At 42.6% G+C, this 25,053-nt stretch overlaps 1 protein-coding gene across 4 annotated transcripts in view; it reads right to left on the bottom strand.

Moving 5' to 3' along the window:
• Positions 1–25,053, bottom strand: part of ULK2 (unc-51 like autophagy activating kinase 2) — an 84,651-nt gene that overhangs the window by 5,764 nt on the left and 53,834 nt on the right. For 2 of the 4 annotated variants that reach the window (XM_042967729.1, XM_042967732.1), the window contains 10 exons: positions 22,789–22,926; positions 19,396–19,541; positions 17,374–17,454; positions 15,239–15,525; positions 13,672–13,859; positions 13,163–13,266; positions 4,993–5,142; positions 3,457–3,665; positions 1,321–1,511; positions 751–869 (listed from right to left, as the gene is read on the bottom strand). In XM_042967729.1, coding sequence (XP_042823663.1) covers positions 751–869; positions 1,321–1,511; positions 3,457–3,665; positions 4,993–5,142; positions 13,163–13,266; positions 13,672–13,859; positions 15,239–15,525; positions 17,374–17,454; positions 19,396–19,541; positions 22,789–22,926 — 1,613 coding nt within the window. The remainder of the gene's footprint in view (positions 1–750; positions 870–1,320; positions 1,512–3,456; positions 3,666–4,992; positions 5,143–13,162; positions 13,267–13,671; positions 13,860–15,238; positions 15,526–17,373; positions 17,455–19,395; positions 19,542–22,788; positions 22,927–25,053) is intronic. The other 2 variants (XM_042967730.1, XM_042967731.1) reach the window with 2 other exon arrangements.

The following is a 25,053-nucleotide window of genomic DNA, read 5'->3' as shown; positions in this document are numbered from 1 at the left end:
ATGCACCTTTCCTGCTGATTTAAGGAAAGTGACATTAAATGATCATTGAAAAAAATGACCGGGGTTGGGGTGGGTGGCTCAGTCGATTAAGCGTCCAACTTCGACCCCGGTCATGATCCCACAGTTCATGCGTTTGAACCCCACGTCGGGCTCTGTGCTGACGCGCAGACCCTGGAGCCTGCTTCAGATTCTGTGTTTTCCACCCCTCTCTGCCCCTCCCCCCACTCTCAAAAATAAACATTAAAAAACAAAAAAGACCAGAAATCAGATTCTTTCATGTGTTCTCTTCCGGTTCAGAAAAGCACTTCCAACTGTCCCTGTATGAATTAAATGGCAAAAACAAAAAACAGAAAAATCAGAATCTTTCCCCAGTTAAGAATATTTAAATGTTTTTTAAAAATTATTATCTGTTTATTTTGAGAGAGAGAGAGAGGGAGGGGTGGGGGGAGGGGGGAGAGAGAGAGAGGGAGGGAGGGAGACAGGGAGAGGGGGAGAGAGAGAGAGAGGGGAGGGGAGAGGGGGAGGGAGAATCCCAAGCAGGCTCTGAGCTGTCAGCACAGAGCCTGACTTGGGGCTCGATCCCATAAACCGTGACATCATGACCTGAGCTGAAATCATGAGTCTGATGCTCAACCGACTGAGCCACCCAGGCACCCCTACGGATATTTACCAACACAGGGATTCCTCATCCCAAACTCTCAGTACAAAGGGGAAAGGAGCAGCTCGAGGACCGTCACGCCCCACCCATACCTTGTTTCACGGCCGTGGATGGGCTCAGTTTCCCGGACTTGACCTGGGCTTTGGCGAGATGCAGCGACGCGGCTAGAAGCTGTGCCGCCTTCATGTACAACACCAGCTGCTCCACCCGCCTGTGCCCAGAAGACAGCAGAGTGTTATCCTGGGACCCACATGCCAGACTCAGCTCTCTACTCGTCAGGTCACCATTAAAACAGCATTTCTAAAGGAGTATCGTTCTCCTGGATATATTTTAATGCACAAGTAACTCTGGGAGGAAGAAGGTTCATGAAAAAGATGTGTGTGTGCTTTGAATACAACAGGTCTCCTCAAAGAAAAATCAGTACGATCCCTTTATCGCCAAATACCTTCGACAGTGTAAGACACAAAGAGAAGGCAACGCTAGGGTTACGGAATCTTCAAGTCTTGGCTCATGTAGTGAGATCTCGCACAACGGAACAACTCGGGGCTTCCTTGAAGCCCTGAGATGGGATGTGATCTCGGCGTGCGGCAAGGTCTCCGTCTCAGACGTGAATTTACAGAAAGCATGGAGGATCTGGAAGTGAATGGCTGGGGAGCACCTACCCCCAGTCTTTGCTTAGTTGGCTGATCTGGTCCACGACCACGCTCTCCTGGATCTGGTACAAGGAGACGGCGGATGAGACAGCGGACGCGCACAGCTCCGGGTCTCCTCCCCGCGCGGCTGTCAGGTCCAGCACGCACTCGGTGAACATCAGCATCACACTGAGGTGGCGTAAGGCGTCTGTGTGTTCTCGCTGTGGCAAAGCCAATTTGTCTTAGAAACTTTCAGTGAAGAGGAGGCATGTACTCTTTCCTGTATATAAGCCATGGCCGGCGCTAATGTTTTTCTATACTTATGAATATCAGAATGAGCAAAACAGACGAAGATTTTTAAATTCCAGAAGACTAGTAAGAAAATAAACACAGGTGAAACCAAATGTGGGTATGCGCATGTGTTTGTGTGTATGTATGAGAGCAGCCCCAAAATTAAGTGTCAAAGGAATGAGGTCACTGTGTTTTACCAGAAAAACAAAACAAAGACAAGCACAACCCCAAAACTAAACAATTAAATCAACATACTTGAGACAAAAACATGACCAAATAAGCATCAGGATTTTAAGGATATTCTTTACACTAAACCACCCTTCTTGCTAGTTTAGTAAATTCTACTGACCTAGAGTTCCAGAGATGTTTTATTTTAATTTCTGGTGAGTTTTCAGTTCACAGTCACTCCTAATACCAAAGCTCTAAATTTCTGTGAGCTGTTCACTTAAAGAGGGGAGTACAGACATAATAGCATGCTTTAAAAAATGAGCATTCTAAAAGTAATGTGGGTTTTTGTTTTTTTTTTTTTTGAGAGGGCCCAAGTGAACCAGGGGCAGAGAGGGAGGGAGGGAGAGGGAGAGAGAGAGAGACAGACAGAGAGAGAGAGAGAGAGAGTCCCACGAGGGGCAGAAAGAGAGAGAAAATGAGAGAGAGAGAGAAGGAAAGGGAGAGAAGTGAGGCTCACCCAAAGCAAGGCTCGTGCTCATCCAATGCAGGGCTTGAACTCACAAACCCTGAGATCATGACTTTAGCCAAGGCTGAGCAACCCAGGCACCCTAAATTAATGTTGTTTTGAGATGTGCTTTTAGCTATAAATGTTTTTTGAAAGCTCAAATAAGACTAAGCTTCTCATTCTCCTTCTATGATGAAAAAAGAATCATTTTCCTAGAAAAAGGAGAATAAACCAATTAACTTTTGAAAGTCTCTCTGCTCTCTGACAGCATATTGGACTGTACATTCCAATACACTGGAAAATGTATTAGAACACAATTTGTGTCTAATTTGCTGGAAACTGAAAAAACTCTGAAAACTGCTTTCCCAATCTTAGGACTGCATTGTACATATTTTCAAAATCACGACTAGAACTACTCCAAAATCACTACTAAATTTTGCATGCAACATTTTATAACTTTTATGTGAAATATTTAATTCTCATTCATGCAAAATAAAAACGTTAGTTGGAGGTCCAGCATGGAGAGAGAATTTGTTCTCTGTCGGCCCGGAGAACTGATCATTTTAATTTGAAATGCTAGCTAAGTTAGCATTGTAATCAGGGACTGAGGACACAGTGTAGGCCACTGGGTGCTGTCCTGGAGTCGAGTCTGAGGAACTGAACTGGCACAGTCTTTGGAGTCGCAAAATTAACTTCTGTCGTTCTGAACGTGTGTTCAGCATGCTTCAGATTAGGCTGCGTTTTTCCCTGTGGAACTGGCTCCACCGAGGGAGGGTGCTGGTCTACAAATGTGAGCATTTGCTTGGCAGTGCGACTAATCTGGCATTATGCTTTATTATTTCATAAGCCTAAGTGTATTGCTTTTATCTTACGAAGAAAAGCAAGCGGTGAGAATAAAAAGTTACGGTTTCAGGACAAAGACTGTGCTTTACAAATCCCATAACTAGCAAATAAACTTCAGATTAAAAAAAAAATCTCCATGTGTCACTTCCTCTCAACCAATGCTTGTTCTGGATGAGTGTCACTGTTAACGTTACTCTAAAAACACATCAGCAATGTTTTTCAAGGAGAAAAGGACAAGGTGAGTTAAAGAGAAGAAAACAGCTTCAGAGCTTTTGTGTATTCTGCCCTTTCCTCATTGCTAGAACCTTCTTCCGTGCTCTCGACATTACAGCGACACGCCACAGGGGTCTCTTCTCTACCTCCATCAGTGTCTCCTCTGGCAGTTCAGGGGCTTCAAAGGTGATGAGCCCCTCTAGGCTGGGGGGTGAAGCACCATAAGGCATGTATCTCAGGCCGGGAGCCGCCTCCGCTCCCGGAGGGGAGGAGCCCGAGCACGGCCCTGGCGGGGAGCCCACGCACGCGCGGCCGCTGGCGGAGCACAGGGAGCCTCCGGAGCCGCTGGAGCCCGCTGCAAGAGAACAGGACATGCGGCGCAGGGCCCGCAGTGAGCGCCTGCTCCCACCATCCAAGGAACAAAGGAAATGTTAAAAGAAAAGGCACCGACCCCCTGGGTTTTAGTTTTCCAAGTTCCCCTCCGTTCTTCTTTTATACGCACATTCCATAGACATCATCATGGCTCGTTTTAAACTAATTTGTGACATGCACATCTCTCCCTGTTGCTCCGTAGTCTTTACTGCAACATGCGGTCGGTGCAGAGCAATTCACTACATTTTTATAGGTAACGATTATCGGAAGATTGATACCATTTCTGATTTTTGTATCACAAATAACACTATAATGGAATCCAAAGCGTTTCCTTCCTCTGAAAGGCTCGTTTGTGATCAATACTCCCAAGTGCTGGTGTAAACAGGAATGGGATTTCCACAGAGCAAATGTGACCCCCGCTTTTACAGCCTTGGGGACAACCGCGTCACGGCCTCCTACGGCAGTAGCTGTGAGGCAGCGCACCGATCCCGCCAACCTTCAGCAACGCTGGGCGTCAGTCTTTTAGTGTTGGCTTAGTTAACAGGTAAAAAACGTTACTTTCTGCAAACTGTATTTTATTATTACTTAATACTTCTAATAATCCGAAGAACAAGATCGTTGGCTCTACCTCCTCTCTCGTTATCTGTTTACAATCCTTTGCTTACGGATCTACTGACATCGTGATCGGTCACTTACTCAGTGTAAGAGAACTCAGAGAACCCACGGTCCAATACAGAAGATGATGTCAAATGAGAACTCATTTCAAGTCCGATCTAAGTGCTTTCTTCATTTAGGGTATTAACGACCTACGTGTAGAGTATGGAGGATGATAAAACCAATCTATTGACCTATCTCAATGCAGACAGGATTCAGTGCAAAGACTGGGGCCCAAGGTACAAAAAAGGTAAGACTCAGGTTTCTAAAAGGACAAAGCAAAGACAAACAACCATCTACCATTTCAAAAAATGTACTAACCGTACTAAATTAAGCCTTTAATATAAGCTAAGAAGCACCATATAGGCATAGCTGCTTCATCATGGAGAAGTCACACTTCGATCGTATCGCTATAATATCGCAGTTGTAAATATACAGTACTTTTATTTTATCAAGTCTCCCCCTCCCACAAATAAGGTCCCATTCATACCTTACAACCCTTTCCTTTAAGGTAAAGACAATGATGATCTCCATGTCATTGGTAAAGAAACTGAAGTCCAGAGAGGTCAAGGGACTTGCTCAGTCACACCATTAAGCCATCAACAGAACACCGTGCTCCCAACACTAGCCAAAATCATAATAAGACGATGCTTCACCTGAGGTTGTTCTCGTTCGAAGGACCATATGGGTACAAGTGGGGGCCGTGGCACTGTGTGGAGGAGATCCTACAGTGAACAGGACAGCCCTGGAACTTGCTGCTGTTCCTATGGGAGGTGCCAGTACCACACCACAAGCTCCTGCGGGGGCTACGGTGAAAAGGTCACAAGATGTTACATCGTTTTGATAGTGTTTCTTTTGGGGGCTGGGATTATAGGGAGACCTGTACTTTTATATCAGGGTTTTTTTTTTTCAATAAGCATTTATTACTCTTAAAATCAGAAATGCAACGTAGGTCTCCACTAATAGTGGTTTTTTTTTTTGTTTTTTTTTTCACTAATAGTGTTTTATAGTAATCTCTTCACAGCTGTGAATCTTCTTTACCCCAAAGCCTTGGATGCAGAGTCACTTCCGTGAACTTCCAGAGTATGTGACCTGCCGTCACGCCTGTTGAGGGTCATTTGAAAAAGTGGAAACCAAGTACTTAGAATAAAAATGTGAGGTAGAGCTGAAGGAAGAACAGGAGTCTCCACAGAGTAAGAGCTTGAAAAGAGGGAGAGAGTGGAGTCGAAGCACACGCCTTGGAACTGCAGCCGTGTGTCTGTCAGGGGGGTGTGAGGTGGGTCCAACGTCGGAGGGGCCTGACGGGCTTAGCGTGGGCTAAAGGAAGATGAGGAGAAAAGTCCCTCTCCACCAAACTAAGGCGAATGAACAGAAGTCATCCAAAGCTTTTTCACATCCAAGCATCTCGAAAACATTACATTTCTGAGGTCACGGGATGGAGGCAAATCACAAATTTAAAAGTAGAAACACTGAACCAGACACAGAAAAAAATTGCCATCAGTGTCCGTGATCCACAACAGAGCATGACAAACTTGAAGCATCTAATTAACAGAACAGAGAGTTCATGAAAATCTTCTAGGGAGTAAGGGAACAGTAAGTGGGAATCGATTAAATAGCACCTATGGTCACAGGAGATGTACGAAACGACACAGATACTCTCTTTCTGTAACATTGTTATGATTTTATTTCATTGGGTATACATGTATTTAAAGATAATCATGGGTATATTTTAAGGGCCAATGATCCTATTGTTTCTTAAGGGCTTATGTTTTTATTTTCAGAAAAGGAAATTTCATGATTAGAGAAATGTGCAATTTCAAATGCTGACAATAAAGTTCATGTGGAAGATGGAAAAGAAAAAGAGAATAAAAATAATCAAATATGCATTTTCTGCCTAAATATTGTTTAAGGAGAAAAACCTGTCTCACATCCACTAACTCGGACCGAAATCAGAACGTATATTCATGTAGAACTTACACAACCTATAAATTTAAATCTATTTGTGAAGGAGAACGAGACATAATATGCTCTTTCAAAAACTATTTTCAAAAATGGTCCCAACAACCAGTGACTGACTTTTGGCAGAGAGCCCACAGAGCAATCACTCCCAGAAGGGGCAGTGTGTGAGGGGCATCGCAGACCTGCTCCTCGGTGACACGACCGTAACTGGTGGAAATTACTTCTCAAAAAACAACCGCTCAAAGCGGCTGCAAAATGTCCTGAGGGCATGCAGGAAATGAAACATTTATTCGAGAATATCTACCACATCTCGGTAAGAACCCTTGTCTCCACCCAGCCCCCACTCCGAGGGTGGAACCGGGGGGCGCGTAGATGAAATGCTAGAGCTTTACTGCCCTCACCTCAGTTCACTTGTCGAGCAGAGGTCTCGGGCCTGTAGAGAGAGGCAAGCCAAAAAGACCAGAGGCTTCCAGCCCACCCAGCACCCAGGTCACAAAGCAAGGGAGTCACTCTGAAAGAAATGGGCCAGCATCCTCATACCCAGCTCTAGAGAAGGGTGCCCAGGATTTTCCACGGTGGTGGAGACACGGAACGAAGAATTCTGAAATCCTCCCCAAGGAAATGGACTTTATTTGAAACAGATCACGAGAAAGTTCTCTGAGTGCACTGTCAAAAACAATGAAGATTTTGGTGATAAACAAATGAGGAGGCTGCTGGCTCCATGAGAGCAACAAGCTGCCAAACAGACCATCTAGAAGGTTAATAGAGAGAACCAGGGAGGGAGACAGCTAAGAAGAGCCCTCCTGTGGTCAGAACGAGGCTGAAAGAAGACTGGCTTCAAAGACTCCTTCTGCAAAAGGGCCAGGATTTAATCAGACAAGACCGGAACAATTCACATCCACCACAATTTGTCAAAAATAGAGCCCTCGGAGGGCAAGCCGCAGGGCCCACCAGTTGGCTGTGGTACCGACAGAGGGAGAGCCTGAGAGACCAAAGAAAGAGTGGAAGAGAGCCCCGTCAAAGCCACCGTCATCCCAGGGCAAGTGTACACATGGCCAAAGCTTGCTCTCCGAAGACCGACGCCAGAGGGTTCACACTACCAGGCCTACAGATTTCACGGGAAGAGTCCAGACAAGACTAAACACATTAAGCCCAAAACAACAAGCCAAAGGGTAAGGGACTGGAGGAGTCAGAATTCAGAACTGCTACAGAACTATTATATAAAATGTCTGGTTTTCAACAATAAAAATGTGATATGTGCAAATAAACAGTAAAGAGTGACCACACATAGGGCGCCTGGGAAGCTCAGTCGGTTGGGCGTCCGACTTTGGCTCAGGTCATGACCTTGCGGTTTGTGGGTTTGAGCCCCACGTTGGACTCTATGCTGACAGCTCGGAGCCTGGAGCCTGCTTCGGGTTCTGTCTCCCTCTCCCTCTTTCTCTCTGTCCCTCCCCCACTCGTACTCTTTCTGTCTCTCAAAAATAAATAAACGTTAAGAAACAATTAAAAAAAAAAAAGAGTGACCACACACATGAAGAAAAATAAACAGAAACTGCCCTTGAGAGGGCTCAAATGTCAAAATTAGCCGACTTCCGAGGAGCACTTTTAAACATCTTCAAATAACTAAAGGAAACCATACTTTAAAAAGTAAAGGAAAACTTTACACTTGTCAGAATGGCTAAAATAAAAAAAAAAAAAAATGCAAGAAATAACAGGTGTTGGTGAGGACGTGGAGAAAAAGGCACCCTCACGCCCTGCTGGTGGAAATGTCAACTGGTGCAGCCACTGTGGAAAACGGTATGAAGATTCCTCAAAAAATTAAAAATAGAATTACCCTATGGTCCAATAATTCCACTCCTAGGTATTTTCCCAAGCAAAATGAAAACACTCATTCAAAAAGATTTATGTGGGCCACCTGGGTGGCTTAGTTGAGTGTCCAACTTTGGCTCAGGTCATGACCTCACAGTTCGTGGGATGGAGCCCCACGTGGGGCTTTGTGCTGACAGTGCGGAAACTGCTTCAGATTCCCTGTCTCCCTCTCTCTCTGCCCCTCCCCTGTCCATGCTCACTCTCTCTCAAAGATAAATAAATATTAAAAAAAAAATTTTTAAACCAAAAAGATATATGCACCCCTATGTTTACTGTAGCATTATTTATAATAGCAAAGATATGGAAGCAACATAAGTGTCCATCAACAGATGGCTAGATAAAGAAAATGGTGTGTGTGTGTGTGTGTTATCTATACAGTGGAATGCTATGCATCCATAAAAAAGGATTGGCATCTTGCCATCTGTGACAACATGGATGTACCTGGAGGGTATTTTGCCTAAATGAAACAAGTCAGACAGAGAAAGACAACACCAAATGATCTTATTCATATGTGGAACCCGAAAAACAAAACGAATAAACAAAAAGGAAGAATCAGACCTACAAATACAAAGAACAAACTGATGGTTGCCAGAGGGGAAGGGTAGGGGAAAGGCAAAATGGGTGAAGGGGAGTGGGAGATACAGGCTTCCAGTTACGGAATGAGTAAGTCATGGGAATAAAAGGTACAGCATAAGGAAGAGAGTCAATGATATTGTAATAGCATTTATGGTGACCGATGGTAGTTACACTTATGGTGACCAGAGCGTAATGTACAGAGATGTTGAAGTGCTATGTTGTATATCCAAAACTAATGTAACATTGTATGTCAACTATACTCAAGAAAAAAAATGTTTTTGAGAGAGAGCATGTGCAAACTGGGGAGGGGCAGAGGATGACAGAGATTGAGAATCTTAAGCAGGCTCCATACCCAGCACAGGGCCCAACGCAGGGCTTGATCTCATGACTGTGAGATCATGACCTGAGCCAAAATCAAGAGTCGGACGCTTAACCAACTGAGCCACACACGCCCCAAGAAAAAAAATTTAAAGTATGACATTAATGTCTCCTCAAATAAATAATATCAATACAAAGAGAAATTATTAAGAAAAACCCCAAATGCAAATTCAGGAGTTAAAAAGAATAAGTGAAATTAAAAATTCACTACAGGGGTTCAACAGCAGATCTGAATTGGCAGAAGAAAAAAATCCATGAGCTTGAAGATAAACCTACAGAGACTGTGCAATCTGAAGCATCAGGAGAAAAGAGAAAAGAATCTCAAAGAACTATGAGACACCATTATGGGTACCTATGCATAATGTGTATTATATGCATGATGGAAGCACCAGGAGGAGAGGAGAGACAAAAAAAAAAAAAAAAAAAAAAAAAAAAAAAAAAAAAAAAAAAAAATCCAAGTAAATAGTGGCTGAAAATTTCTCAGGTTTGAAGAAAAACATGAATCTGTATATCCAAGAAGCTCAACAGACTCAAAGTAAGATAAAGTCAAAGAAATCCACACCCAGATACATCAGAGTAAAACAGCAAAAACTGAAGACGAGGCGACAACTTTGGGAGCAGCAAGAGAAAAATGACCTGTCACATACAGGGGTTTCATTCAATCTATAGATCAATTGGGGAGTAAGTCTTCTGATCTGTAAACATGGGTTTCTTTCCATATTTAGGTCTTCTTTAATTTATTTTATCAGTGCTTTGTAACTTTCAGAATAAAAGTTTTATCCTTTTATTCAATTTATTTCTAAGTATTTAAAAAAAAATTTTTTTTGCATTTATTTATTTTTGAGAAACAGAGTGAGACAAAGCGTGAGCGGGGGAGGGGCAGAGAGAGGAGGAGACACAGAATCCGAAGCAGGCTCCAGGCTCTGAGCAAGCAGTCAGCACAGAGCCTGATGCGGGGCTCGAACCCACCAACTGTGAGATTGTGACCTGAGCTGAAGTCGGACTCTCAACCAACTGAGCCACCCAGGAGCCCCCTAAGTGTTTTATTTCTGATGGTATCTTACATAGAATTGTTTTTTTAATGTAATTTTCAGATTGTTTCTTGCCAGTGTCTAAGAAATACAGTGGATTTTTGGATATTGGTCTTATACCCTGTCATGCTACCGAATTTATTTATTAGTTCAAATAGTTTTTTAGTGGATTACTTGGGATTTTCTATATACAGGATCACGCCATCTGTGAATAGAGGTGATTTTATTTCTTCCTTTCCAAGCGGGGTGTTTTGTTTGTTTGTTGTATTGTTGTAGTCATTTTTGCCAAGTTGCCCTGGCAAAAGCCACTGATGCGATGTAAATGGAAGTGATGACAGCAAATATCTTTGTCTTGTTCTTGATCTTGGGGGAAAAGCATTCAGTCTTTCACCATTAAGTATGATGTTAGTTGTGGGTTTATCAGGTGAGTAAACTCACTTCTATTCCTAGCATATTGAGTGTTATGTATTACCTTAATTGATTTTCATATGTTAAAGCATGTGAATCAAGGGAAAAATTTCATCCTAGCAGGTGATGCTAATATTCATATTGGAAACTCAAGGACCCAGGATAACCAAAACAATCTTGGAAAAGAACAAAGGGGGAGGACTCACATTTCCTTGGTTACTATAAAGCTATAGTAATCAAGGCAGTATGGTACCAGCATAATAACAGACATATAGATTGATATAATAAAGAGTCCAGAAATAAATGCATTTATAGTCAATAGATTTTTTTACAAGGCTGGCAAAACAATTCAATGGAAGAGAGAATAATGTTTTCAATAAATAGTGCAGGAACCACTGAATATCCACACACAAAAGAATGAAGTTGGACTCCTACATCACATCATCCTATTTGACAAGACCTATTTGACAAGAAATAGGTCAAAGCAGATCACAGATCTAAATGTAAGAGCTAAGATATAAAACTCTTAGGAGAAAATATATAGTTAGCCAAGGGTCGGATGTTATTTAAGGAAGGGTATCTAGGGAAACTCAAAAACAGCAGAGAAAAGTTTAGCCTGACACCTACAGGTACAGGAAACACTAAGCATAGCCTAACTCCTAGCCAGAAAAATGAAAAACCTCATACTATTTAACTCAATTCCTTTCATCCAATATATCATGTCAGGCTTTCACACACACAAAAATTAAAAGAGAAGCTAAAAGCTAAAACTAGTTTGATGAGACAGGGTAACCATCAGAACCAGACTCACAAATAGCAGATTGGAATGATCAGATTAGAAGTTTAAAATAACTGTGATTAATATGCTAAGGACTCTAATGGAAAAAGCAAACAACATGTAAGAATAGATGGATAATATAAGCAGAGAGTTTATGGAAACTCTACAAAAGAATCAAAAGGACACATTATACATCAAAATCATCAAAACAGAAATGAATAATGCATTTGATGAGCTCATCAGTAGATGGACATGGCTGAGGAGAGAATCGGTTAGCTTAAAGATACGTCAATATGAACTTCCAAAATTGGAAAGCAAATACAAAGAAGAATGAACACAAAAACAAAAACAGAATATTCAAGAACTGTAGGACAACCACAAAAGTATAACATACACATGATGGGAATATCAGAGGGGAAGAAAAAGGGAAAGGAATAGAAGAAATATATGAAGCAGTAATGACAGACCAAACCACAGATCCCAGGGAGCTCAGAGAACACCAAGATGAGTACCAAAAAAATGACACCTAGACCTATCATATTCACACTACAGAGAATCAAGACAAAGCAAAAAATCTTGAAAGAAGCCAAAGAAAAAACACCTCACCTATAGAGGAACAAGGTAAGAATTACATCGGACTTCTCTTCAGAAACCATGCAAGCAAGAAAAGAGTGGAGCATTCTCTTTGGATTAGAAACCATGTTCAATCAGATATCTGATGATCCAGATATTTCCTTCTTTGGAAATATTTCCTTCTCCTAATGGGAGAGTCAATAAAAAAATTCTAGAGAAAACCAGAACAAAGAGATTACAACAGTGATTCTCAAATTTAAGTGTATATAATAATCACGTGGGGAGCTCATTAAAAATACAGAATCCTAGAATCCATTCCCAGAAAATGTAATTAAAAAGTCTGGGTTATGGTCTGCAACCTGCCCTTTGTTTTTATCTTTTTGACAAGCAGTCCAAGTAATCTAGAGGTGAGTCTGTGGACACAACAGTCCCTGAAACAACTATGAAAAGGCCAGGGGATCTCAGTGACCTACGTTTTTTATAGGATCTACTCACAGTAGAAGAAATGCTCAAGAGCATATGTGTATTTAAGCTCACTTTGGCCAGTATTATCCTACCAACATAACCCAATCTTGGGCCAGAATTCCTTCTAACTCCTAGCTGTTGATCATCAAGATACCTAACGAGCCCCTATCTTGTTGTGCTGAGAAAGAAGATGAAATGACAGGAGTGGGTGAAGAAATCTGGCTCAGTAGGTTCATGAAGAGTCAACAGAAGCAGACAGGTGAAATCATTACTTTCTCTTGGCCTCCTACACAGCCAAAGATGGCCAAGTCCTAATGCCTGGAAACCATAAGTAGGCTACGTTAAATGGCAAAGGGTAATTAAAGTTGCAGACAGAACCGAAATTGCTAATCGGCTGGCCTTAGAATAAAGGGATTATCCTGGATTATCCAGTGGGTCCAATGTAATCACAAGCATCCATTAAAGGTAGAATAGGGAGGCAGAAGGTCAGAGTCTAGACTGGTCCCCAATGGGAAGGGATCCAAGCAAGGACTGAGGGCAGTCTCTAGATGCTGGAAAAGGCAAGGACATGCATTCTCCCCTAGAGCCTCCGGAAGAAATGCAGCCTTGTCAACACACTGATTTTAGCCCAGTAAGACCCACTGCAGACCTCTGACCTCCAGAAATGTACGATAACACATTTATGTTGTTTTAAGCTACACGCTTGTGGTAATCTGTGGCAGCAATTACAGGGAACCAACGCATGCACTCACAAATTACCTGCCTAAAAAGAAATCACATTTGTCTTACCTATATCCATTGGTCGTTCTGTATTTAAGCTGTCCGTGCTGCCCTGATGTCCACCTAAAGGTATCTTTACTTGTTGATCTGATAATTTCCCAGTACTGACAGACCTAAAAAGAAGAATGGTGTTAATAACGGAAAAGTATCCTTTAAAAATCCAGACATTTAAATAATAAGGGGGATTTAAGCCAAGCCACAAAAGGGTTAATGGGAAGTCAGAGAAGAAGGAGACAAAAAATAGATACCAAACAATTCAAGGCAGAGATGAACTTCAATAACTGAAATAAACAAAAAGCAGAGATAGAACATTCAGGAAATTCAGTGAGAGCTCTGTATTCGCAGTTGCAGGAAGCACCTGTAGGTTTTCAGAGATTCTAAGGGTACACAGTTCATATTATTAACCGTGTGGCATAAACCAGCTACTAACCCAATTTGGTCTGGTTGTCTTTATACCAGAAATATATGTACCATTACAGTTTTCATACCAAAGGCTGGAAGGAAATGCTGTCTTTTACCTGCCAAACACTGCCTTGTTCTGCTGCTCAGACTTCTGCCTCTCACTTCCTTGTACTAAGAGACAATGAGAGCATTCCCGTGGGTCACTCCCATCTTTAGACTGCCCTTCAGAAGGCCCATGACGAGTAACCAAGGCTAGCAGGTTGGAAGACGCTTGTGTTTTAGGTATTTTGAAAGGAGCTGTGGTCTGAGGAAGAAACATGTGGAAGCGAGTTACTACCATGCGGGCAGCATTCAGAGTTGTCAGGCTGCGCGGTGCGGCGCTCAGAAGCACAAGTCAGACCCAGGTTCACACACTGGCTCTTCCACTCCTGGACAGTTGGTTCATACCCTGTAGCCTCAATTTCCTTTCTCTGGGATTAAGTAGGATCATGTGTATAAAGCATTCGGGAAGTAAAGTGGCTTTAGACTGTGCCTAAACTAAGACTGTGCCTGGCACCCAGCAAGTGTTCATTAAATTGCAGTTGTTTTCACCACGAAGCTTTTCCCTGGTGTACAGGAGTCTCCCTATCTGTGGTTTCGTTTTCCGCGGTCAACCTTGGTCTGGAATAGATGATCCTCCTTCTGAGGTATCATCAGAAGGTCAGCAGTAGCCTAACACTGCATCATAGCACTATATCACTGACCTCACTTCATCTCAACACACAGGCATTTTATCATCTCACATCATCACATCTCACTGTAGTGACCACAGTATGTATGGTATTCTGAGAGAGAGAGAGAGAGAGAGAGAGAGAGAGAGAGAGAGAGAGAGAGATCACATTCATATAACTCTTATTGCAGCATATGCAACTGTTCTCTTTTGTTATTAGCTATTATTAATCTCTTATTGTGCCTAATTTATAAATTTAACTTCATCGTAAGTATGTGTACATAAGAAAAAAACAGTATATATAGGGTTTAGTACTATCTGTGGTTTCAGCTGTCCACTGAGGGTCTTGGAACATATCCCCTGCGGGTAAGGACTACTGTACTTAACTATACTATACACTAGCTCATGACCTACTGTCAAGAGTTCAACTGGGCTACTCCACAGTATTGCTGCCTCTGCATTCAATTTGTGTGGCCATATGGCCTGCAGGACCTTAAATGACCTTGAGCCCCTCATGTAAGCTTGTGGCCTAGACAGCGGTTTGCACAGTCACAAGGAAATGTAAGTTCTGGATAGGACTCCTCCGACAGCCCTGGTCGTCAAAAGTCTCCCCCAGGCTTTCCCCTTACATGTCCCATAGATAAGACTCCTGTGGAGCTTACCAGAATCTCATTCTTTTGGTTTGAATTGACCAATTTAGCCCAGGAACCCCAAAGAACTCGATCCATGAACCCTAATAAAGGCATGTGCCCCAGGTCCTGTCTCTCTCCGTCTGCACCTGCCTTGACGTCCCCGTGTGGCCTCTCGAGGCATGCCAGGTACGTCTGCCAAGACAGAGGCATGGAATTCTCTATTTCAATTTCTCTTGTGGTCTACTGTTGAACCTTGGCTCAACATCCGGCACTCGATGCTCCATTTAACAAACGCTAATTTAACAAAGTCCTAACACTGACAAAAGAGTTTAACAAACATACCTTAGTAGGAGAGCCAATGATTGTTGGTAAAGGAGTTTTAAAGAGCCAGTCTGAACTCCGAGGAGAGGACCCCATGTGCTTGGTGGGAGAGGTTCCAAGGCCACCAGGCCGACTGGGCTGAGGTGAGTAGCTGTACCCAACCCCAGCGTGGGATGGGCACACAGGGTCCGAGTGCTGCTTTCTGAGTTTCTGCTTGTTCTGGTAGATGTCAGTGAGGGTAGGGGCGCTCTGCAATCTAGCACCCAACAGGAGAGACTGTGGTGACTGGGCCTGTGGCACTGGAGAACCTGCCAAGAACGCAGCCAATGTTCACCCAAAGCGTGGGGCAAAACTTAACGGTTAAGAAGACAATTCTTAAAGTGAGAATTCTAACAAATGTCACATTTTTCAGGAGCTATTTAAAAAACTGTTTATTTGGCAAGAGACTATTTTCAAGCATCTTTTACAAAACAGTAACAAGTCCACAGTCATTGGGATTCTCAGGAGACAGAAGTTGATGATGGGTATGTTAGCTGTTTTTATCAGCAGCCAGCAAATAACTCAGATGAATGTATAGTCTGATTAGCACAAAAGAGAACTATATCATAAATTGTTAAAGTTAATGAAAACTACAAAAACCTATATTGAACAAAATGATTCCTACTCTTTATATGAATATATACTTTGGGGATACCAATGTAATTATTCTCTTTTCTCACGTAGCAGCTAAAAGAAACTTTTCAAAGCAACCCAGAATAACCCTTTAGATATGGGGAAATCTATATATAAAATTAGATAATACAGTTTTCTAGGATTTTATTTTACTTGTCTAAAAATAACAAGCTAATTCATTTTTTTATGGATAATTCATTTTTTATCAGTTTCATTAGTGAAATTCACTTATAACCTAAAGAGTCCATATTTTCTACAAAGAAAACACTTGTCCACAGATTCTTGCCTCTTAAGGGCACACCTTATCAAGAGCACACCATATCAATAGGATCTTTTTGGGGTTTTCTTTGAGAGAGCGAGCACACACATATGAGCATGAGCAGGGGAGGGGCAGAGAGAGAGAAGAGAGAGAATGTCAAGCAGGCTCCAGGCTGTCAGAATAGGGCCTGATGTGGGGCTTGATCCCACGAACCATGAGATCATGACCTGAGCTGAAATCAAGAGTCAGATGCTCAAGCCACTGAGCCGGCCAGGTGCCCCGAAATAGGGTTTTGATATGGTAAACAGTTGGCAGCAGCAAGAGAATTCCCCACACAAACCTTGTTGTGGCCAATTTAAGGTCTGCTACGTAAGCCTGGAGCTTCAGTTACAAATTCTTTGGTGCTTCTTGCAAGCCACACTACCACCAATAATGCTAAGGATCTATAAATCTCCTTGGTGACCCATAACCATCATCTTCCCAAAAAGAAATTAGAGCTTTTGCTGCTGCTGCCCACTCCTAGCTTACTCTCTTCCTAAATCTGGGATTTTATCTTTCAGAACTGGGCACTGCCGTGTGTATGTGTGTGTGTATATGCACGTATACATACCCACGTGTACGTATGTACACATATATACACACAAGTAAATAAAATTAACAGCAAAATGTTATGATTTGGAGAAAGTTACCTAAGACTTATTTTTAGGGGAACACAAAATATGAAAAACTAAGAAAAGAGTGAGATTCTAAGTACCACAGGATTCCTTTAATTGGCCAACTCTTCAAATGCACATACAATAAAACTTGACTTACAAAAGTGTGATTTACACACATCTTTTCGGGCATATACATATTATATAATAAAGCAAATAAACATCTCTATTTCCTGTTTATCTCAGGTAGCTCTTATCAAGAATAGTAGTAATCAAAACAATGAAATTTCATTTTCTAGATTGACTTTCATGATCTTTGTGACAATGACCAAAATTTAGCTCGGTTACTTAATTTCTAAGACTTACTTTCATAAAAGAATCATCTACCCAAAGAGAAATACTTTGTGGATTGGATGATAACGCTAAAACATATTAGACCAAGATTCTAAACGGTAGGATAACAGATAAAATATTTCATGCCAGTTCTATTCTTTTGATAAGACTAGAGAAACATAACACAAATCCACTTACAACAGGATTAAAATTATTAGTACACCAAATATATTTCCTACCTGATGAGTTTCTACTCCTGGATTCGTGACCCTGAGGATGCCCACAGCAGCACTGACTAAATTGCTCAGGAATGGTACCAACTATGAACGGGCAAATGGGGAAAAGGAGAAATGATTCAAAACCAACGAAGGACGGAAACAGGTAACACATGCACAAATTGCACAGTACATCATAGTTCACAAAATTTGATTAGGCAGAGATTTATTTCTGCTGACACTTACTGAGCGACCCATGTGCTGGGTGCTGGGCACGCTACCATATACTGTGCCTTGAAACAAGATCACCAGGGAAGGAAGCCACGTAAACAAATTAAAGCCTGTAACAGGTAGGTCACTTAAGACAGAGAAGTACCAAGAGCTTGCGGTGTTTGAGGCGGGTGGAGCCGCAGGGGGCGCAGCTGACTCACAGCCCAGCTGCTGTCCCTCTGCACCCACCCCATCCCTGAGGCCCCTGACAAGGCCAGTTCCCCAGGGCTGCTCCCAGACAACCACCGCATGTGGGCGAGGCACTAATTCAGGCCATTCCAGCAGGTCAGGGAACCTGGACAATGCAGTGTCTGGGGACGCCCCTTGGGCCTGGCTAAAAGGTTCCGAGAGCTCACCCTAGTCAAGACGCCCCCGCCCACGCCTCCTAGCTTCCTCTCCCCCTCCCAGGAGTCAGATCTGCAAGGTGATCTGAAGGGGCTCCCCCAGATTCCTGCTGCCCCCGACCCCCGTTCCATCACAGGTATGTCCCGAGTCACTCTGGCACGTCCCTGCAGCTACCTTCTCTGCATCCACCTCCGAGAACCCAAACTAAGGAGGAAGCGCTGAGAAGGCCCAGGGAGTTTAAGCAGACAGGAGACATGGGTCTATAAAAACAAAAAGGCACTGACCCGGTAGCTAGGTGGCCAGGCGACACTTAGGTCCCGAGGAAGGGCCTTTTCCTTGAGTGCAAGCATAAGGCTTGGACCTCGTCTCTGGAGACCCTGAAGGGCCCCCAAGCGCTGCCGAGGGGGTGAAGGAGGGCCAGGATTTTGTCCGGGGAAGATTTTTCAGCTAAGAAACAGCTTCAAAACCATTGCAGGTGAGGTGGAGAAATAAATTTTTAAAAACATTATCATTATGGTTTTGCGTTTTTTGGAATCAGGGCTCCTGGGCACCACTTCCATCCTTCTCACTCCGCCTCCTCCTGAAATTTCCTCACGTGCCCTGACTCTCACTCCAGCAGCTCTGCCTGAGGGTGGGGCCCTCTTCTTTTAGAAGTAAAAAAGATATAAATACATTCGTACACCTTGCGGGGGCGGGGGCGGGGGCGGGGGCGGGGGCGGGGGCAAGTTTGGGATCTGCACCATGAGGCCTTAAGACCTGCTGCCGGGCCCTCTGGGCATCCCCTGCCCCTCCCCTCCCCACCACACCGGTGAGGTCTCTCTCGCACTCTGCCATCTCAGCGGCTTTGGCCCCTCTTGCTTATATCCTGAAGTCGGAGCACTTTCTCTCTCGATTCCCCCGAAACCGTGGTTTAAGGTTCGTTTTTTGGTTTGTTGCTGCTGCTGCGTCCCTGCTTGTTCTAGCATTCCCCTTGCCCTGCGTACGGTTTCCACGAGAGGTGGAGAGATCCGTAACGAAGCCGCTACCATCTTCCTCCCAGAGCTGGGAGGCCTCTGGAGAACACGAGCCGGCACGCAAGGTTCACTATTGTCTTCTAATCCTCGTAAATCGGAGGGCTAGGTGGGCAGGCGTTTCACGTACTTTCCTCTAGGGTTTCCGATGTTGTGTGTTTACAGCCCAAACCCAATGGAGAGACTTTTTACCCTTGAGATTCATTTATTATTACATTTCCAGTAGCGGTCCTAACAAATTTACACAGAGATGCTCAGGCGGGGGCCAGGTGTAGGGTGCAGCTGGGGGAAGGATATGGCTCCCCATCAGCTGAGAGTCACTGTCGTCGCGAGCCACCGTCACGACTGGCGTAAAGAGCGTCCCGTCAGATTTGTCACAGCGAATAAAAAAAGTTGAAAACAACAGCTTTGCTCTCCTTACCCAAAGGGGAAGGTGAATAAGGTCTGGAAGACCCAGTGGAGAGTCTCCGTCCAACTGTCTGCACTGTGTCTGCTGGTGCCGGGGAGCAGGATCCCAGCCGGAGGAAGCCCATAGGGCTGGTGTTAGACCTTCGTACCGCTGCAGATCTGAAAAGAAAAACAAAATTGTGCCCTCTCTGGCAGGTTCTAGGACTCTATTTCTGTCTTGTTTTTTTTTTTTTTTTTTTTCCTAAAACTTCCTGACAATCTGCCATGGAATAGAATTTTCTTTTTTAAAAGTTTATTTTTTTGAGAGAGACGGAGACAGAGCGAGTGGGGGAGGGGCAGAGAGAGAGTCTCAAGCAGGTTCCACGCCGTCAGCACAGAGCTCGACGTGGGGCTGGGACTCATGAAACTCGTGAGATCATGACCTGAGCCGGAACCAAGTGTCAGACGCTTAACCAACCGAGCTACCCAGAATTTTTTAAAATATATGGTGTGGTCACATGGAACAAATGTAAAATGTATAAAATTACATGGCGCGAAGTCTCCCTCCCATCCTGTACCCTGTCTGCCTGATCCTCAACATTTCCTCAATCCTACTCCAAAGGTTACCATTATTTCCAGTTTCTAACATATCCTTCCAGAATTCCTTAATTTACACACAAGCAAACAGACTGAAAATAAAATCTTACTTCCATCTTGATTTAACTATTTTCAATTTTTTTGGTTTGAGGTTCCCTTTATACTCCTAAAAATTACTGAATATCCCAGAGTTTTTGTTCATGCAACTTATATCTATTGATATTTACTGTATGAGAAGTTAAAACTGAAAAAATTTTGTAATTAGTAATTCATTAAAAGTAACAAACTTATTACATGTAACATAAGGTTATGAAAATTAATTATATCTTCCAAATAAAATACATTCATGAGAAGCATGGTATTGTTTTACATTTTTTCAGATCTCTTATGTCTGGCTCAATAGAAGACAGTTGGATTCTCATACTTGTTTTTGCATTCAATCTTTAATGTAACACAGTACATATGGGGGGATGTACATGAAGAAAATACAGCCTTATACAGCCTTCCTCCTCAAAAAAAGGAGGAATATTTTGGTAGCCTTTTCAAATAATTGTGATGCTCATCTTTGATACTATACTAAAACTCAGCAAATGGACATTTAAAAAAGATTAGCTGCAATGTAGAATCTGAAACTACTTCAATGAAATCTTGTACTCCATTACATTAGACTCTAATCTTTTGCAAAGTCCCTTGTACTTGGACTGGACCTTGTTTTTTTGAGCCCGACACGGAGCTCGAACTCACGAACCACGAGATCACGACCTGAGCCGAAGTTGGACGCTCAACCAACTAAGCCACCCAGGAGCCCCTGGACTGGATATTTTATCTATGCACGGTTTTTAAACATTCGGTCACTTGAAAAATGTTGGTTGATATTCCAAATGTCGACCACATCACAGGGTATCAAAAAGTCACATTCATACCAAAATATCACCACAAACCTTAACAGAAGTGGCTGTCAAGGCATAGCAGAAGCTGTCAAGATCACAGCAGTGAATCAAGAGTTTTCAAAAACTCTAATTTTTGCTCAAGAGCTCACATTTCACGATACTTATTTTCCAGGTGGTGGCAGACTTGGCTCACGAGCCGCCAGACGCCCACAGCTGGAGTTTGTCAGTTGCTCTTTCACGAAAACACGGCGCTCCGTGAAAAAGGGGCTATGGTTCAGCTTGCAACTGAATCACGCGAGAGCTTCTCCTTAAGAGAACTCCTCCAATCTGCTGCAACAGTGCTTTATGCCCACATGCCACTCGAGGTGGCGATTGCCAAAGAGAAATAATAACTTTGGAGGCTTCATTAAAGACATTCCTTGGTACCACAGTGCTGCTGGTAAAATATACAAAAACTCACAGTGTGGTTGGGTGCCACCACCGTGATGCATTTTAAGGCACCAGCAATTTGCACGTCATTGCTTTTGCACTATCAGTGCATGTCCACACAGTGAGAGAAAGCAAACGATGTCCCAGTATCATTATGAAAACAGGTTTGACCTCATGGACCTTCTGGAAGGAAGCCACACATGAACCACACTTTGAAAACCACTGCTAATCCTGTTATCACTTTGCTTTTTTCATTTTATAAAATACCTTGGAAATGTTTCTACCTTAGTGCACAGAGAGCTTCCTTCCTCTTTTTATGGAAGGTGCTCTGTTGTCACAGGTGGACCTTACAGCAGTCACTTACTGGTGGGAACTTGGTTTACTTCTCATCCTTTGCTATTGTAACAATTAACGACCTGTGTATATGTAATTTCATACACAGGCAAGGACTGTATATCCACAGAATGAATTGCCAGAAGTTAGAGTGCTGGGTTCAAAAGATACATCCGTTAATAATCTTCACAGATACTGCCAAAATGCTCTTTGTAGAAGTTTTCTCAGTTTACATCCTATGAATCTTCTTCCATTCACTGAGCTCTACACTAGGTGGGCCCTTTTAACCTAAAATCTTGTGTTCTCCAATCCTGGAAAACTTTCTCTTGATTATTTCCTGGAATTTTCTTCTTCACCATTTTACTTGTTCTTTCTGGAATGCTTACATTAATTAACACTTGAAGATTTTTTCTTTTTTTTTGTTTTTAAGTAAGCTCCATGCCCAGTGTGGAGCCCAGTGTGGAGCCCAGTGTGGGGCTTGAACTCATGACCCTGAGATCAAGATCTGAACTGAGATCAAGAGACAGACATCTGGGGTGCCTGGGTAGCTCAGCTGGTTGAGCATCCGACTTTGGCTCAGGTCATGATCTGGTGGCTCCTGAGTCCGAGCCCTGCATCAGGCTCACCACTGTCAGCACAGAGCCCACTTCAGATCCTCTGTCTCTCTCTCTCTGCCCCGCCAGGCTCACGCTTACCCTCTCTCAAAAATAAACAAACATTAAAAAAAGAGAGAGAGAGAAAGAGACATTTAAGCAACTGAGCCACCCAGGCACCCCTGAAGAATATATTTTAATCATAGTTTCCACCTTCTTTATTTGATTCACCTATTTCAGATACGGCCTCAACTTTGTCTTCCAACATTTATTTTTATCTATTTCAGTTATATTTTATAACATCCAAGAGGTCTTTTTGGTTTTGATTATTTTCAAAAACATTTTGTACCAATTTATGGATGCAGTCTCTTTCCTATTTCTAAGGATACAATTTTTTTTTTTTTTTAAAGATTTTAATTTTAAGTAATCTTCACACCCAGTGTGAGGCTTGAACTTACAACCCCCGGATCAAGAGTCGCATGCTCCACCAGTTGAGCCGGCCAGGTGCCCCGGAAAGTAACAGATCTTTGAATAATAACAACACATTTTTTAAAAGAAAAGGAAGAAAAGAGAACGCTAGCTTACCTTGGAGAACCGTGCAGATTTGTGCCAGAGCTGGCAGTAGATGTAAGATTCTGCTCTATGCGCTGATAATTCCTTATCTGAGTAGGGACCGGAATTGGTGCTGTCTCACTGTGAGGGGACACGGTAGGCTGGCACTGCCTGCAACCGTAATTTATTGAAAAAGGCAAGAGATCCAAGTAAGCCTGTTTTTCTTTCATTTGACACATTGGTGATATTTAGAGAAGATTCTAGAAGGGGCCAAACGATCGCTTCTATGTGAATAAAAAATGATCATCTCAAAAAATAAGGCACAGAAAATCACATTAGTCATTTAAAAGACTCTCCAGACATTCAGATGCTTATTGAGGACGAAGAATTCTAACAAAAACTGGAAAAACATTCCTCTACGACAATAGGAAATGTCCGTAGGTTGGCAAAACTCAGTTTCATCTGCTCACATTCTGCTATTCTTTATTATGTGAGAGAAAAAAAATATTTCTAGGAAAATATGCTGGGTGAAAGAACAGGAAGTTCATGAGCAAAGATGACAGGAATGTTTACAAAAGTTATGAATGCAGTAAGCATTCCCAAAGAACTTCTGACTTTTAAAAAGATTGCAAATAACACTGTACAACTCTCAAAGCACATTATTGATCTGCGGCCTACATGGTGAGGTGTTAGTACTGGGTTTCTGTAACAGCCTCTCCCCTTGATTTTCATAAATTCAGAAACAGGATGTCCTTGGATGACTTTCAATTCAATTTGCAACCTGTCTTGACACATCAGGGACAATGCCGGGCCTTAAAAGGTGATTTATTTCATTTTTCTATCCTCCTATAAGTCCAAAAAAGCCACATGAATCTAATACTTTTTCTCAAATTACAATATTACAGATATCAAGAGACTGTATACTTATCTAACAAACAATATGATATTCATCTAAAGTGTCACTTTAGAGCTTTTGAAATATTAGAGCATTTCATATTTAAATAAAATCTCATCTCTAATAGAGATGTTAGTTGCTTTCTCCAATATCCATTCACCCACTCTTTCTGACTAGCAGAACTCAAATTTTATGGAAGATGGCAATTTGCTCAGTGAAATTATGACACATCCCAGACTCCTTTGCAGCCATGAGTAGTCATATATCTTTCCTGGTCAATGAGATGTAAGTGGAAGTCTTCGATCCACTCTTCCTCCTTCCTCCTTCCTCCTGCCTGGACTGTGGGTATGCTTGCCGGAGCTTCAGCAACTACCTTTGAACTATGAACAACAGGCCAAAAGAATTGGAGACAACTTCCTTGAGCCAAAGAAACGAAGACAACAGCTATTTATTTTGACTTCTCATCTTGCAAGAAAACTAAACCTTTAGTGTGAACCATGCTACAGTCAGGACTGTTGTTTCTAGCTTTTTGTCTACAAGCTCACTCTATTTTTCCATTTAGGTAATTCTCATTGTCGTGTATTCATTTATCCATCCATCCATCCATCCATCCATCCATCCATCCATCCATCTTGAAGTACAGTTGACACATACATTAGTGTCAAGCAGTATCTTTTAAATACAATAATGTGTGTTTTTAATATCTATATATCTGATTGTGAAGTTTACCTACAACCTGAAAATGAAACAAAACAAAACCAAAAACTTCTACTAGCGGAAACTAAACAGGTTTACAAGACTTCATTAACCAACTGTGGTGCCTGCAACCCAGAGCTCGCACAGGCCTGAGAGCCTAAGTTCCTCAGTAAGACAACAGCCAGCACGGCCATCAGATCAGAATGTGAATGAATAAATATCGTCTTCCTACTGTCTCAATTCAATGAGTTAGTAAAGACTTAGTGAAGCAAGTACATCTGGGAATTTCTTTTAACATATACATCGTCAAGTTCTAATATCTTTTCACCAAAGGGAAATTAGAAGCTGAGTAAGAGTGCCCTATGATATAAATTGAGCAACTTCATACATAATTCAAAGCACCTCTCTCAGGGAATCCTAAGCAATCCTCTCCCAGCATATGAGGAGATAAGCAGCCATGACAGGTGTTCTGGAAATGTGGTCTCCGACAGTCTCTGGACAGAACCTTCAAGCAGACCTGCTCAGTCTACAAAGTCTTCCCAGGAGAAATCCCCAGAGCACCGGCTAGCTAAGACCACTGAAGCCAAATTTCTGTCTAGCTTTATATTAATATCAATATTTAACCATTACTTGACTCCCTAAGCCCAGGATGAGGAGAGGGAAGGTCTATGCATGCCCTGAGTCTCCAGCACAGCCTCCCCACCCCC

The sequence above is a fragment of the Panthera tigris genome, chromosome E1 (genome assembly GCF_018350195.1).
Source record: "Panthera tigris isolate Pti1 chromosome E1, P.tigris_Pti1_mat1.1, whole genome shotgun sequence".
Classification (NCBI taxonomy): Eukaryota; Metazoa; Chordata; class Mammalia; order Carnivora; family Felidae; genus Panthera; species Panthera tigris.
Note: the sequence above shows the minus strand (reverse complement) of the source record. Positions and strands in the feature narration are given on the sequence as shown.